Here is a 13,119-nt window from a genome sequence, read left to right as displayed (position 1 = left end):
GAGAAGAGAGAGCAGTGGAGAGGAGAAGAGAGAGCAGTGGAGAGGAGAAGAGAGAGCAGTGGAGAGGAGAAGAGAGAGCAGTGGAGAGGAGGAGAGGAGAAGAGAAAGCAGTGGAGAGGAGAAGAGAAAGCAGTGGAGAGGAGAAGAGAGAGCAGTGGAGAGGAGAAGAGAGAGCAGTGGAGAGGAGAAGAGAGAGCAGTGGAGAGGAGAAGAGAAAACAGTGGAGAGGAGAAGAGAAAACAGTGGAGAGGAGAAGAGAGAGCAGTGGAGAAGAGAGAGCAGTGGAGAGGAGAAGAGAGAGCAGTGGAGAGGAGAAGAGAGCAGTGGAGAGGAGAAGAGAGAGCAGTGGAGAGGAGAAGAGAAAGCAGTGGAGAGGAGAAGTGGAGAGGAGAAGAGAAAGCAGTGGAGAGGAGAAGAGAAAGCAGTGGAGAGGAGAAGAGAAAGCAGTGGAGAGGAGAAGAGAGAGCAGTGGAGAGGATAGAGCAGTGGAGAGGAGAGGATAGAGCAGTGGAGAGGAGAGGATAGAGCAGTGGAGAGGAGAAGAGAGAGCAGTGGAGAGGAGAAAACAGTGGAGAAAAGAGAGAGCAGTGGAGGGAGAAGAGAGCAGTGGAGAAGAAGAAAGCAGTGGAGAGGAGAAGAGAAAGCAGTGGAGAGGAGAAGAGAGAGCAATGGAGAGGAGAGATAGAGCAGTGGAGAGGAGAGGATAGAGCAGTGGAGAGGAGAGGATAGAGCAGTGGAGAGGATAGAGCAGTGGAGAGGATAGAGAAAGCAGTGGAGAGGAGAAGATAGAGCAGTGGAGAGGAGAGGATAGAGCAGTGGAGAGAGGAGGATAGAGCAGTGGAGAGAGGAGAAGAGAGAGCAGTGGAGAGGAGAAGAGAAAACAGTGGAGAAGAGAGAAAAGAGCAGTGGAGAGGAGAAGAGAGAGCAGTGGAGAGGAGAAAGAGTGGAGAAGAGAGAGCAGTGGAGAGGAGAAGAAGAAAACAGTGGAGAAGAGAAGAGAGAGCAGTGGAGAGGAGAAGAGAAAACAGTGGAGAGGAGAAGAGAAAACAGTGGAGAGGAGAAGAGAAAACAGTGGAGAGGAGAAGAGAGAGCAGTGGAGAAGAGAAGAGAAAGCAGTGGAGAGGAGAAGAGAGAGCAATGGAGAGGAGAGGATAGAGCAGTGGAGAGGATAGAGCAGTGGAGAGGAGAGGATAGAGCAGTGGAGAGGAGAGGATAGAGCAGTGGAGAGGAGAAGAGAAAACAGTGGAGAAGAGAAGAGAGAGCAGTGGAGAGGAGAAGAGAGAGCAGTGGAGAGGAGAAGAGAGAGCAGTGGAGAGGAGAAGAGAAAACAGTGGAGAAGAGAAGAGAGAGCAGTGGAGAAGAGAAGAGAAAACAGTGGAGAGGAGAAGAGAAAACAGTGGAGAGGAGAAGAGAGAGCAGTGGAGAGGAGAAGAGAGAGCAGTGGAGAGGAGAAGAGAAAACAGTGGAGAGGAGAAGAGAAAACAGTGGAGAGGAGAAGAGAAAACAGTGGAGAGGAGAAGAGAGAGCAATGGAGAGGAGAGGATAGAGCAGCGGAGAGGAGAGGATAGAGCAGTGGGGAGGAGAAAAGAGAGCAGTGAGGAGGAGAAGAGCCTTAAGCTTCTGATGGAACACATGAAGATTCTAAAAATGGAACAGACTGAAATGTTGAAATGTTGACCCATTCCAGAAGACACATGCAACCATTATCTATTAACCATAAATATTTTCCTCATTGTTCCACACACACACACACACACACATCAATGTTTATTGGTTACATACACAGTTTAGCAGATGTTAAAACATGTGCAGCCAAATGCTTGTGTTACTATCTCCACACACACACCATCCTCTCAGGTCTTGGGGTCAGTTCTGCTGTGGTGGGTGCAAAGCTGCAGTCTATCTCTTTGACCAGTAGATGTCCCTGCTCGACTGTAGAGGTTGAGGTCATGTATGGTTATCATTTATTTCAGTGAAATGCTTCATTGCCCTCTAGCGATCACTACTGGAAGACACTTATCTCACCAAATAGTGCAGCAGTGGTATGCATTGATGTGTCTGTGACTAGTAGCGTCTCAGAGTAGGAGTCCTGATCTAGGATCAGGTCCCCTCTGTCAATGCAATTGTATTTATTGTGATCTAACAGGCAACACTGATCCTAGATCACTCCTACTGAGACGCTTCATGAATACAAGCACTATGATCTAGCATGGCATCCCTCCTATAGTATCTCTCACTTCCCTATTAAACCATTCTTTCTCTGCATCCGTCAATTTCGCCATCTCTCCTACGATCACAGCAACTCTCTAGTTACTCTAGTTATTATAAACTGCTGACTATGGTTTTCCTCTCCTAACTTTTACCCAGTCACACTCACCCTCTACTTACTGAAACAGTGTACTACTAATATTGTATTACAACTAGTCCACCACTAACTACTCTTACTCCGAGTCTACTACTAACTAGTCCTAGTCTACCACGAACTACTCCTAGTAGGGACTATGGGAAATGCCTAGTGCCTAGGGAAGTGTTAATTGCATAGGGGCTGTTTCTGGATAAGGGCCTACATCTCCCCTCTGTAGACACAGTCAGTGTTCACCTACTTAGCACAGAATCTCTGAGTTTAGTTTTTACACAGAGTCATGAATTGGAAGAGCAATACAATGGGGGGCAGAGAGAGGGAAAAACATATTCTGAGAAAGAGATACTGTATAAATTAAAGAGGATGTCATTAAGTGATTACGCAAGCTTCTTGACACAAGCCTAGTAGTTCTGTGGAATCGGAGCCCGTCACAGACTGCCAGAGTTTTCCGAGAATACGTAAATAGAGAGAAAAAAAAACAAGAGAATAGAGAGTTTGTATGCATGAGAGCATGAGAGGACAGGAAATAATGTAGTAAAGGAAAGTGCAACTGGCTGACTAAGTTAATCAGAATATGCAGTTATAAATACAATAGCAACTTATGTGATGACTTATATCCCCACCATTACACACATACTTTGATCTAGCAAAATTAGGGCCTTAAGTGTTCAGCTCTTCAGGAGAAGTGTCTGCATTCTAGGAGGGGGGGGGGGGACATGTGTTTTACTTTGACTCAGGGTCTCAGCCCCACAAGTAGACACTAACACTACAATTTAATACAAACAAAACTAACCACAGGAATGCTTTAATAACATAACAAACCTGAACTAATAGTGTTACATTAGTGTTGATATGAATGTGTCCTCGTAATAGGGTCGGTGTCAATTCCATTTAAATTCCAGTCAGTTTGGCGTACTTTCTGAATTGACTGGAACTGTGAAATCTAACCAGGGCAGATCCTAATAGTGAATTGTTGCTTTGAGAATGACACTTGAAACCGCAACCCAGCCGATTCCCAGGAAAGAATTCTTCAAACATTTAGCCTGACTAAGTCTCATCCTGAGAGAGAAGACGTCAGGGAAGTCCAATCGTTCCCTCAAACACTGACAAATTGACATCATAGACACTGGACCTTGGACTTTCAATTGCCATGTGCATTTCTTATAGGACATCATGTTTAGGACAACCAGTGTGTGTGTGTCAAAAGCAGAATACTAGAGTCACACAGCAAACCGCCACAGATGCAGGCCAAAAAACAATCAAAGATTCCATATAAATTCAGCTTTTAAAACTATAGGCCAAATACAAGCACCGTGGCAAACTAACACAGCAGTTGATTCACTCACAGAGCGGTGGCCAATGTTCGTTCGGCTCTACCTGAGCAGGGTTCATTAGGCTCTATACTACCTGCCCTGAGCCTGCCTGCTGTTCTGAACCTTGTCACACCACCCTGGATTACTGACCTCTGCCTGCCCTGAGCCTGCATGCTGTTCTGTACCTTGTCACACCACCCTGGATTACTGACCTCTGCCTGCCCTGAGCCTGCATGCTGTTCTGTACCTTGTCACACCACCCTGGATTACTGACCTCTGCCTGCCCTGCCCTGAGCCTGCCTGCTGTTCTGTACCTTGTCACACCACCCTGGATTACTGACCTCTGCCTGCCCTGCCCTGAGCCTGCATGCTGTTCTGTACCTTGTCACACCACCCTGGATTACTGACCTCTGCCTACCCTGAACCTGCATGCTGTTCTGTACCTTTTGGACTCTGCTCTGGATTACTGACCTCTGCCTGCCCTGAGCCTGCATGCTGTTCTGTACCGTTTGGACTCTGCTCTGGATTACTGACCTCTGCCTGCCCTGAGCCTGCATGCTGTTCTGTACCGTTTGGACTCTGCTCTGGATTACTGACCTCTGCCTGCCCTGAGCCTGCATGCTGTTCTGTACCCTTTGGACTCTGCTCTGGATTACTGACCTCTGCCTGCCCTGAGCCTGCATGCTGTTCTGTACCGTTTGGACTCTGCTCTGGATTACTGACCTCTGCCTGCCCTGCCCTGAGCCTGCATGCTGTTCTGTACCTTTTGGACTCTGCTCTGGATTACTGACCTCTGCCTGCCCTGAGCCTGCATGCTGTTCTGTACCTTTTGGACTCTGCTCTGGATTACTGACCTCTGCTTGCCCTGTTGTTTGCCTGCCACCCTGTTTTTGCAATAAACTTTTGTTACGTTGAAATAGTCTGCATCTAGGTCTTCTCATGAGCCTTGACAGTACGAACTGGCCATGACAGACGTAGCAGACTCGGACCAGCTCCGCAATGCCGTGTGAACGGACCAAGTACTTTGAGGTTGCTCTAAAGCGAAAAGGTGGAATAAACGAGTCGGGAGCAGGTTTTCTTACATTGAACAAAGTTCTCTATTGAGGTATTTCTTTCTTCCCAAACAATCCCACACAATCAAGGATGGGAAAACACAAATCTTCTTTACAGGAACAAGGAACACAAGGTGAGTAACTTTTAACTATAACATAAATTACGGGTGTGTCACCGCCTTAAATATCCGTTTGAGGAGAGCTCCCTTTGGGTGGTGGTGCGGATCCGTGGTTGCCATTCCCAAGAGGTAGTTTGTCCTCTTCTCCCTTCCGTCCGGTAAGTCCTCTCCTTTGGAGAAGCAATCATTATTTTTTTCTCCCTTCTCTCCCACTGCCGGTTCCCTCCTCTCTCTTGTAGGGGGAAGAGAATAGGTAATTTGTGCCGTCAGCTGTGCTTAATTGCCTCTGATCACCTTGACTCACATGCCGGGCTGGGCTACAATCCGTGGGACCAGCCTGCCCCCTGGTGGTCCTTCCACAGCCGTCTCCTTGCAAGGAGCCACCATTGGAAGGCACGAGGAGTTGCTTCGTGGTCTTACGGAAGGGTTCCAGACCTTGATCGAACGCTATGACCAGGTGTTGAACACATTGCTGGAGCAATTCCGCGGGTTGTCTGTCAGGCAGCCTACCTACCACAACGGTAACCCGGTTTCCCGGAAACCCTGCTTACCTCCCCCGGAACGCTTCACTGGAGAGTTGGGAACCTGTCGGCGTTTCTCACGCACCGTTCTCTCATCATCGAGCTGCAGCCCTCCTCCTTCCCCTCGGTCTGCTCGAAGATAGCGTACCTCATCACGCTGATGTCCGGGAGGGATCTCACGTAGGCTACGGCCATGTGGGAACAACAGTCAGCCGTATGCTTCAGTCTGGAGGAGTTTGTGGTGCAGGTGAAGGTTTTTGATTCTCCATTGGCCGGGAGAGAGGCTGCCCGGAAGTTACTCCAGCTTCGGTAAGACTCCCACAGTGTGGCAGACTATGCAGTGGATTTCCGCCCGTTGGCAGCTCAGAGTGCCTGGAACCCGGAATCGCTGTTCGACACGTTCCTGCACGGATTATCGGAGGAAGTGAAGGACGAGCTAGCAGCCCAGGAACTACCGAAGTATCTTGACTCGCTCATTGCCTTGACCATCCGGATCGATGGGCGGCTACGGTAACGTAGGAAGGAGAGGAGGTCCAATTCCACTCACCCGCCCAAGGATTCCACCTCGCCTCCAAGGCATCCCAGAAGTCCCTGATGTCTCCGTGGCCAAGAGGACCCGAGGCTACCCGAGTTTCCCCAAGAGTCTCCGAAGTCTGCCAGTTCTCCTCTTCCCGAGCCGATGCAACTAGGCAGAGCTAGGCTGTCCCCAGCTGAACGTCTACACCGGATTCACACAAAGAGTTGCCTGTGTTGAGGGACTACTGGTAATTTTGTGTCCTCCTGTCCACTAAAGACCAGGCTCACCGGTAGGGATGAGTACTCTGGTGGGCCATACAGAGAACATTTCCTCTCCCCTTACTCGCACCCCTTTCCATGCCATCCTGCTGATGTGGCCGATGAGAGTTTTTTGGACCCTAGCCTGGCGTCCGAGCTGGGCATCCCCACTCAGCCCCTCTCCATTCCCATGGACGTTAGATCGCTGGACGGACGCTCTATAGGTCGGGTCACCCACAATACCACTCCCACCACCCTATGAGTGTCAGGGAACCACAGCGAGGCTATCTTATTTATGCTAATTAAGTCTCCTCAGGTTCCAGTGGTATAGGGATTTTCTTGGCTCCAGCGACACAATACCCTCATAGATTGGACTGCTGGTGCCATCATGGATTGGAGCCCATTCTGCCACACCCATTGTCTGAAGTCAGCACAGCTGACGTTTTCTTGTGGCCTCAGAAGTTTCCCCGGATCTCGCCACCATTCCCGCGGAGTACCAGGAGGTTTCCAGGAGGTGTTCAGTGAGGCCCGGGCCACTTCACTTCCTCTGCACTGATCCTATGACTTCGTGATTGACCTTGTCCCAGGCATCACACCGCCCAGGGGACGACTGTACTCTCTGTCGTGTCCGGAGACCAAGGCTATGGAGACCTACATTGAGGACTCCCTAGCTGCAGGGTGTATCCGTCCTTCTCCCTCCCCCGCTGGCGCAAGGTTCTTCTTTGTGGAGAAAGACAAAACCCTGCGCCCATGCATCAACTACCGGGGCCTCAATGACATCATCAACCTCGGCCTTCGAGCCGCTCCAGGGAGCCACCGTTTTCACCAAGTTGGACCTGCGGTACGCCTACCACCTGGTGCGGATACAGGAAGGGGACAAGTGGAAGACTGCCTTCAACACGGCCAGTGGTCACTACGAATACTTGGCCATGCCACTTGGCATTACCAACGCCCAAGCTGTGTTCCAGGCCCTGGTTAATGACGTTCTCCGCAACATGTTGAACCGGTTTGTCTTCATGTACCTCGACGACATCCTCATTTTCTCCCACTCAGCCCAAGAACATGTTCTCCACGTCTTCCAGCGCCTCCTGGAGAACCAGCTTTTTGTGAAAGCGAAGAAATGCAAATTCCATCCCTTTCCTTGGTTACATCATTGCTGCAGGGAATGTACAGATGTATCCCGGGACGGTGAGAGTGGCCCCAGCCTACGTCCAGAGTGCAGCTGCAACATTTCCTGGGATATGTCAACTTATATTGCCTCTTTATCCAGGGTTATAGCACCCTGGATTCCTCCCTGTCTACTCTCACCTCTCCCAAGGTTCCGTTCACGTGGTCCCCTGCTGCTGACTGGGGGTTCTGGAACCTCAAGTACTGCTTCACCACTGCTCCCATATTGGTTCATCCTGACCCGTCCCGTCAATTCGTGATGGAGGTCGATGCTTCGGATGTCGGAGTGGGGGTTGTCCTATTCCAGTGTTCTGCCCTGGACCTCAAGTTACATCCCTGTGCCTTCTCCCATCGCCTCAACACCAAGGAGAGGAATTACGATGTGGGAAATCGTGAGCTTCTCGTGGTGAAGATGGCGTTGGAGGAGTGGAGACACTGGTTGGAGGGGCGGAACATCCGTTCATTGTGTGGACGGATCACAAGAACCTGAAATATCTCCGCACCGCCAAGCGTCTCAATTTCAGGCAAGGTAGGTGGGCCCTGCTTTTCACCCGGTTTAACCTCTCCCTCTCCTACTGACTGGGATCCAAGAATATCAAGCCGGATGCGATGTCATGCCGCTATAACCCCACTGCTACACCCTCGGACCCTGAGACCATCCTTCCCACCTCGTGCCTGGCAAGAGTACTCAGCTGGGGAATAAGGAAGCAGGTCTGTGAGGCACAGCGTTCCTAGCCGAATTCCGGGAGGCCCAGATAAATGGATGTTTGTTCCTGACGCTGCCCCCCCCCTTGGTCCTGGAGTGGGCCCACTCCTCCAGGCTTACCTTACACCCGGGCTCCCGACGGACCCTGGCCTTTGTGCAGCAACGCTTTTGGTGGCCTAACATGGTTCCGAATGTCTCCGAGTTTGTCGCCACCTGCACGATCTGTGCACAAAGCAAGACTCCTCTGCAAGCTCCGGCTGGTATCCCTCAACCACTGCCTGTCCCTCACAGTCCCTGGACTTCTATCCCCCGTCTGATGGCAACAACACCATCCTGACTGTAGTGGATCGGTTTTCCAAAGCCGCCCATTTGTTTCTTTCCCCAAGCTACCCTCTGCCAAAGAGACAGACCAGCTCATGGTGCAGCACGTCTTGCGGATCCATGGACTCACGGTGGACATGGTCTCCAACCGGGGTCCTCAGTTCTCGTCCCTGTTCTGGAAGGCCTTCTGCACACTCATTGGGTCATCGACCAGCCTGTCCACCGGGCTCCACCCTCAGTCCAACGGCCAGTTGGAGAGAGACAATCAAGACCTGGAGACAACTCTTCACTGCCTTGTCTCCGACAACCCCACCACCGGGAGCCAGCAACTCATGTGGGTTGAATACGCCCGCAACACCCCTGCTGTTCATCTTCTGTTAACCCGTACCCTCCGTATACATCCCACTTTTCATGTCTAGAATTAAACCTATGTCCCACAACCCACAGTTTCCTGTTTCCAGGCACACCCCTCTCCCCCGTCTCATCAAGGCCACTCCTGAATGTTCGACCACGGGGCAGGGGATTCCAGTACCTGGAGGGTTATGGCCTGGAAGAGAGGTGCTGGGTCCCCGCTAGGGACATCCTGGACCCAGGCCTCATCGATGAGTTCCAACGCCGGTACCCGGGGCAACCAGGTCTGCACCCAGGTAGGATGCCAGGTGTCGCCCCTAGAGGGGGGGGTACTGTCACACCCTGATCTGTTTCACCTGTCTTTGTGCTTGTTTCCACCCCCCTCCAGGTGTCGCCCATCGTCCCCATTATCCCCAGTGTATTTATACCTGTGTTCTCTGTTGCCAGTTCGTTTTGTTTCATCAAGCCTAACCAGCGTTTTCCCCGTGCTTCTGTCTTTCTCTAGTTCCTGTTTTCTAGTTTTATCTTTTCACTGCATCACTGCATCGAGATTTAGGGAATTATTACTTTAAAAAGTAACAGCGGCGGTAAAACGGTATGGATCACCCCCCACGGTTCAGCACCCATGTGAACCGCCGATCAATTGCAGTTTTACCGCCGCTGTTACTTTTTAAAGTAATAATTCCCTAAATCTCGATGCAGTGAAAAGATAAAGACAAGACAGATAGATGCGTGCTGTGTTCTACTCTGACGAATGAAGGTTGATTTGATTTTTTTTAAGCAGTTGCCTGTACTGTTCATGTGAACGGGACATGTTGAATCCCAACGAATCAATCCTGGATGCTCGCGTTGCAAAGAAGACTAAAGAGCAGTGACAGTGACAGTGAAGCTGAAGAACTGGAAAAGCCTCTCGCTTCATTCAAGTCTCATGTATGGGAGCATTTTGGCTTCCCTGTCAAATATGATGATGGAAGAAGGGTGGTGGACAACACCATTATGGTGTGTAGGCATTGTGCCACAAGAACGCGGTATGATATTGGCCACACATTTAAAGCGTAACGTGGGGGTTCATCCTTACGGATCACGGATCAACTACGGTCCGTTGCACCACTAGTCTGAACACTTATGTAAATATGATATTTCCATTTTTTATTTTTAATACATTTGAAAAAAATTCGTAAAACCTGTTTTTACTTTCTCATTATGGGGCATTGCGTGTAGATTGATGGGGACAATGTTTTATTTAATCAATTTTAGAATAAAACTGTAACGTAACAAAATGTGTAAAAGGTGAAAGGGTCTGAATACTTTCCAAATGCACTGTATTAATGTCTTTTGAAAAGAAGGAGTTTTCTGGGAATTTTCTTAGTGAAGTGAAACTGCCCCATGATGCTCTCAACCACTAGACTTGTTGCGCCCTGATGACAGCACAAAATAGCCCTATTAGATTATGAATAATTTGTGGGGCTGGGGTGCAGCCCCATATTACAAGACAATGGACACACCTTTATTCCTCTCTCCTCACCTCTCCTCTCTTTATCTTGTCTCTTCTTCCCTATCCTCACATCTCTTCTACCTCTCATTGAGTTGCATAATTATACAGAATACAAGAATGAACGGAACTTAATTCTTGAATTTGATTAAACACATGCATTGAGAGAACTACCCCAACCCTGCATTCTAGATTATTAGGCTTGATTACCTGTCTGAGTGTTCCATGGTGCAGAGTAGAGACCTGGTGACATGTGTAACTTTACAGGTTATATGATGACAGAGTAATATCTCTCCATTAGAGACTTCCTGTAGTAATATTTTTGTAAGGTCTGTCCCAAATGGCACCCTATTCCATTGTGCACTACTTTTGACCAGAGCACTAGATAGTGCACTACTTTTGACCAAAGTCCTTGCCCTGGTCAAAACTAGTGCACTATGTAGGAGTGGAGTGTCATTTGGGACTAAAACAATATCTCTGACTGATAATTATGGAGTGATGATAAAAAGGGAGAGGGGAGGGGTGAGGGGAAGGAGATGAGGAAACACTTGCAATGTGTAGGAATATAAATGCTTGCGCATGTAGCATCGGTCAGACAAACAAGTAGCCTACCAACTTCAGCATCACTCAAGAGTCACTGGACACAGCACCGACACAAAAATTAACTGGGACATGACTTCTACCCTCTGTAAGTCGGACGTCACACTATTCTACCGTTCTACCTGGTCAAATAAACTGGGTTGTGTTTTGTATTTTATCACTAACTCCTCTCTTGCTCCCCTCCTTCATTCAGACCTCTCACTCCTCTCCGTGCTCGTGGTGATGGTAGTTAACGGGAGTCCCGTGCCCAGCGCGCCAGTTTGGACCTCTGGAGAGGAGTTCGCGGTAGAATCGTTCTCCGGTGAACCGGGCGCGCCGCCGATATGGGAGAACGTGATCAAGGTGATCAAACTGCTCGTTCAGGAAGTGATCAACTTCCGAGACCAACAGGTGAGTTGTTTTACATGTACTTCGTATTATATTGTAAATGGCTCTTCAAACGTTATAATTGAAAACAACAATACTAACTTTGAAAAATAAAACCAATTAAACCAATCTGAAAAGTCTAACTTTTATTCCTCCTTGTGTTGTAGTTTGTGGAGGAGTTTCAGAAGCCAGTGGAAGAGATGTCATCATTCATACAGTACCAGGTCCCTTCAATCCCCACACACCTCTCCAAGACCCCCTGCTCCCCCTCAAACTACAACAAGGTATAGATAAAGTTGAATGAATTGCTTAGACCTGTGCCTGGAATTAAGTCCAAATCATAAAGCCAAGCTATTCCTTTTGTGATCTAAATGAAAAATCCTAGAAATGAAACCTTGAGGCAGCATCATGCAGACATCTTTACTGGCTGACATTTTGAGTTTGATTTCTCTCCTTGTTTCTTCCTTCTAGATGAATCTAGGGAGTACTTTTTTATTTTTATTAATTGATTGAAAGTATTTGTTGTCCACTCCTATAGGAGGCATGTCTGCAGAAAATCAATCATGGCCTGCAGGTGTACCATGTTCTTCTCCAGCACGTTAAGGCTGAATATCCACAATCCACCCTGCTCCCCTATGTCATGCACCAGACTACTGTCTTGATAGGCCTGTTCAAAGACAAGGTATGTAATAGTTATATTATGTTATAGTACTACTTAAATACAATCATTATACTACTTCATTATACTACTTAAAGGTACAATCTGCAGTTGAAACAATAACAAACCTCCTCACTGCCACTTTTTGGTAAAGAGCTGAGGGATGGGCCTGGACAAATGTAACTATCAAATTCATAGACAGAGCTATGGATGCAAGGACTGACCATCCATGATATCAAAATTAAATGTAATTTTTATTTTATTTTTTATTTTACAAACATTGGAGTAAGAAATGACTACATATCATTTATTTATAGGTCCTAAAATGGATGTAGCAACTGCAGATTGCCCCTTTAAATACCCCTTTCTTTAGAAAGTTGACTTTCATTGTGGGCAGATTTTCCCAGACTTGCTTTAGTTCCATCAGATACCTAGGATTTAGCAAAATCTTGTGGCACACAGATGACCTAATGTATCATCTCTTTCTCTAGATGAAGCCTGCTGAGGTAGTAGAGGACCTGTCTGCCAGTGAGAGGGAGCGTGTGCTGGGTGAGGTGTCTACAGGGATAGAGTGGGAGAGGAAGACCAGCGTTCACGCCATCCTTAGGGAACTACGTCACTTCCTGGTCGACACCAAGACAGCCCTCCGCGCATGGAGAAGAGGGGCGAAGGCTGCCAGTAACCATGACATCACTATGGTGGGCAGAGGGGTGTTAGATCAGGCTTGGAGTAAAAACCTGCACTGATGTCTTATTCTCTGAATCAGCTGTTTATTTTTATTTATTGAATGTAATACTTGACTGAACTTCAAAACAAAGTTATTTATATATTTATTCATGTATTTATGGTTGAGATGAAACATGTATTGAATTTATTTAATCTGATTAATTTATTTGATCTCGAGCAGCTTTGTGCCTCTTGTACCCAACTTTCGAGAAACTTGTTATAAAAATACATATTTATATATTTTTTATAAAAAGTGTTATTTATTTTCACACAAATGGACTCAATGTATTTTTCTAATTATGACATGTTGATGGATTTCAAGCACAGACTTAAATTTATCTCTAAGTGCCTTTGCAGTACATTAGTGACTACATTGATTGTGACTACTACTAATTTGATCGTTGTAGCTGTAACGGCGTTCTTCGTTTGTCGCAAGTCGGACCGAAATGCAGCTTGTAGGTTACTCATGTTTATTAGTGAAACAAACAAACGAACTATACATGAAATAACTAATAAATACAAAACAACAAACGGAACGTGAAACCTATTACAGCCTGACTGGTGAAACTAACACAGAGACAGGAACAAACA

The 13,119-nt window shown here is 47.7% G+C and overlaps 1 protein-coding gene across 1 annotated transcript; it reads left to right on the top strand.

Annotated features, from left to right (window-relative positions):
• The first annotated feature begins 981 nt into the window (after window positions 1–981).
• On the top strand, window positions 982–12,807 carry il6 (interleukin 6 (interferon, beta 2)). Its single transcript, XM_064983218.1, is given in 6 exon segments — window positions 982–10,866; window positions 10,972–11,168; window positions 11,312–11,428; window positions 11,683–11,826; window positions 12,294–12,447; window positions 12,450–12,807. Coding segments are annotated over 6 exon segments (663 nt in total). The 5' UTR covers window positions 982–10,850; the 3' UTR covers window positions 12,485–12,807.
• The last annotated feature ends 312 nt before the right edge of the window (window positions 12,808–13,119 follow it).

The sequence above is a fragment of the Oncorhynchus masou genome, chromosome 13 (genome assembly GCF_036934945.1).
Source record: "Oncorhynchus masou masou isolate Uvic2021 chromosome 13, UVic_Omas_1.1, whole genome shotgun sequence".
NCBI lineage: Eukaryota > Metazoa > Chordata > Actinopteri > Salmoniformes > Salmonidae > Oncorhynchus > Oncorhynchus masou.
The sequence above is the reverse complement of the archived record's forward strand: the minus strand, read 5'-3'. Positions and strand labels throughout refer to the sequence as shown.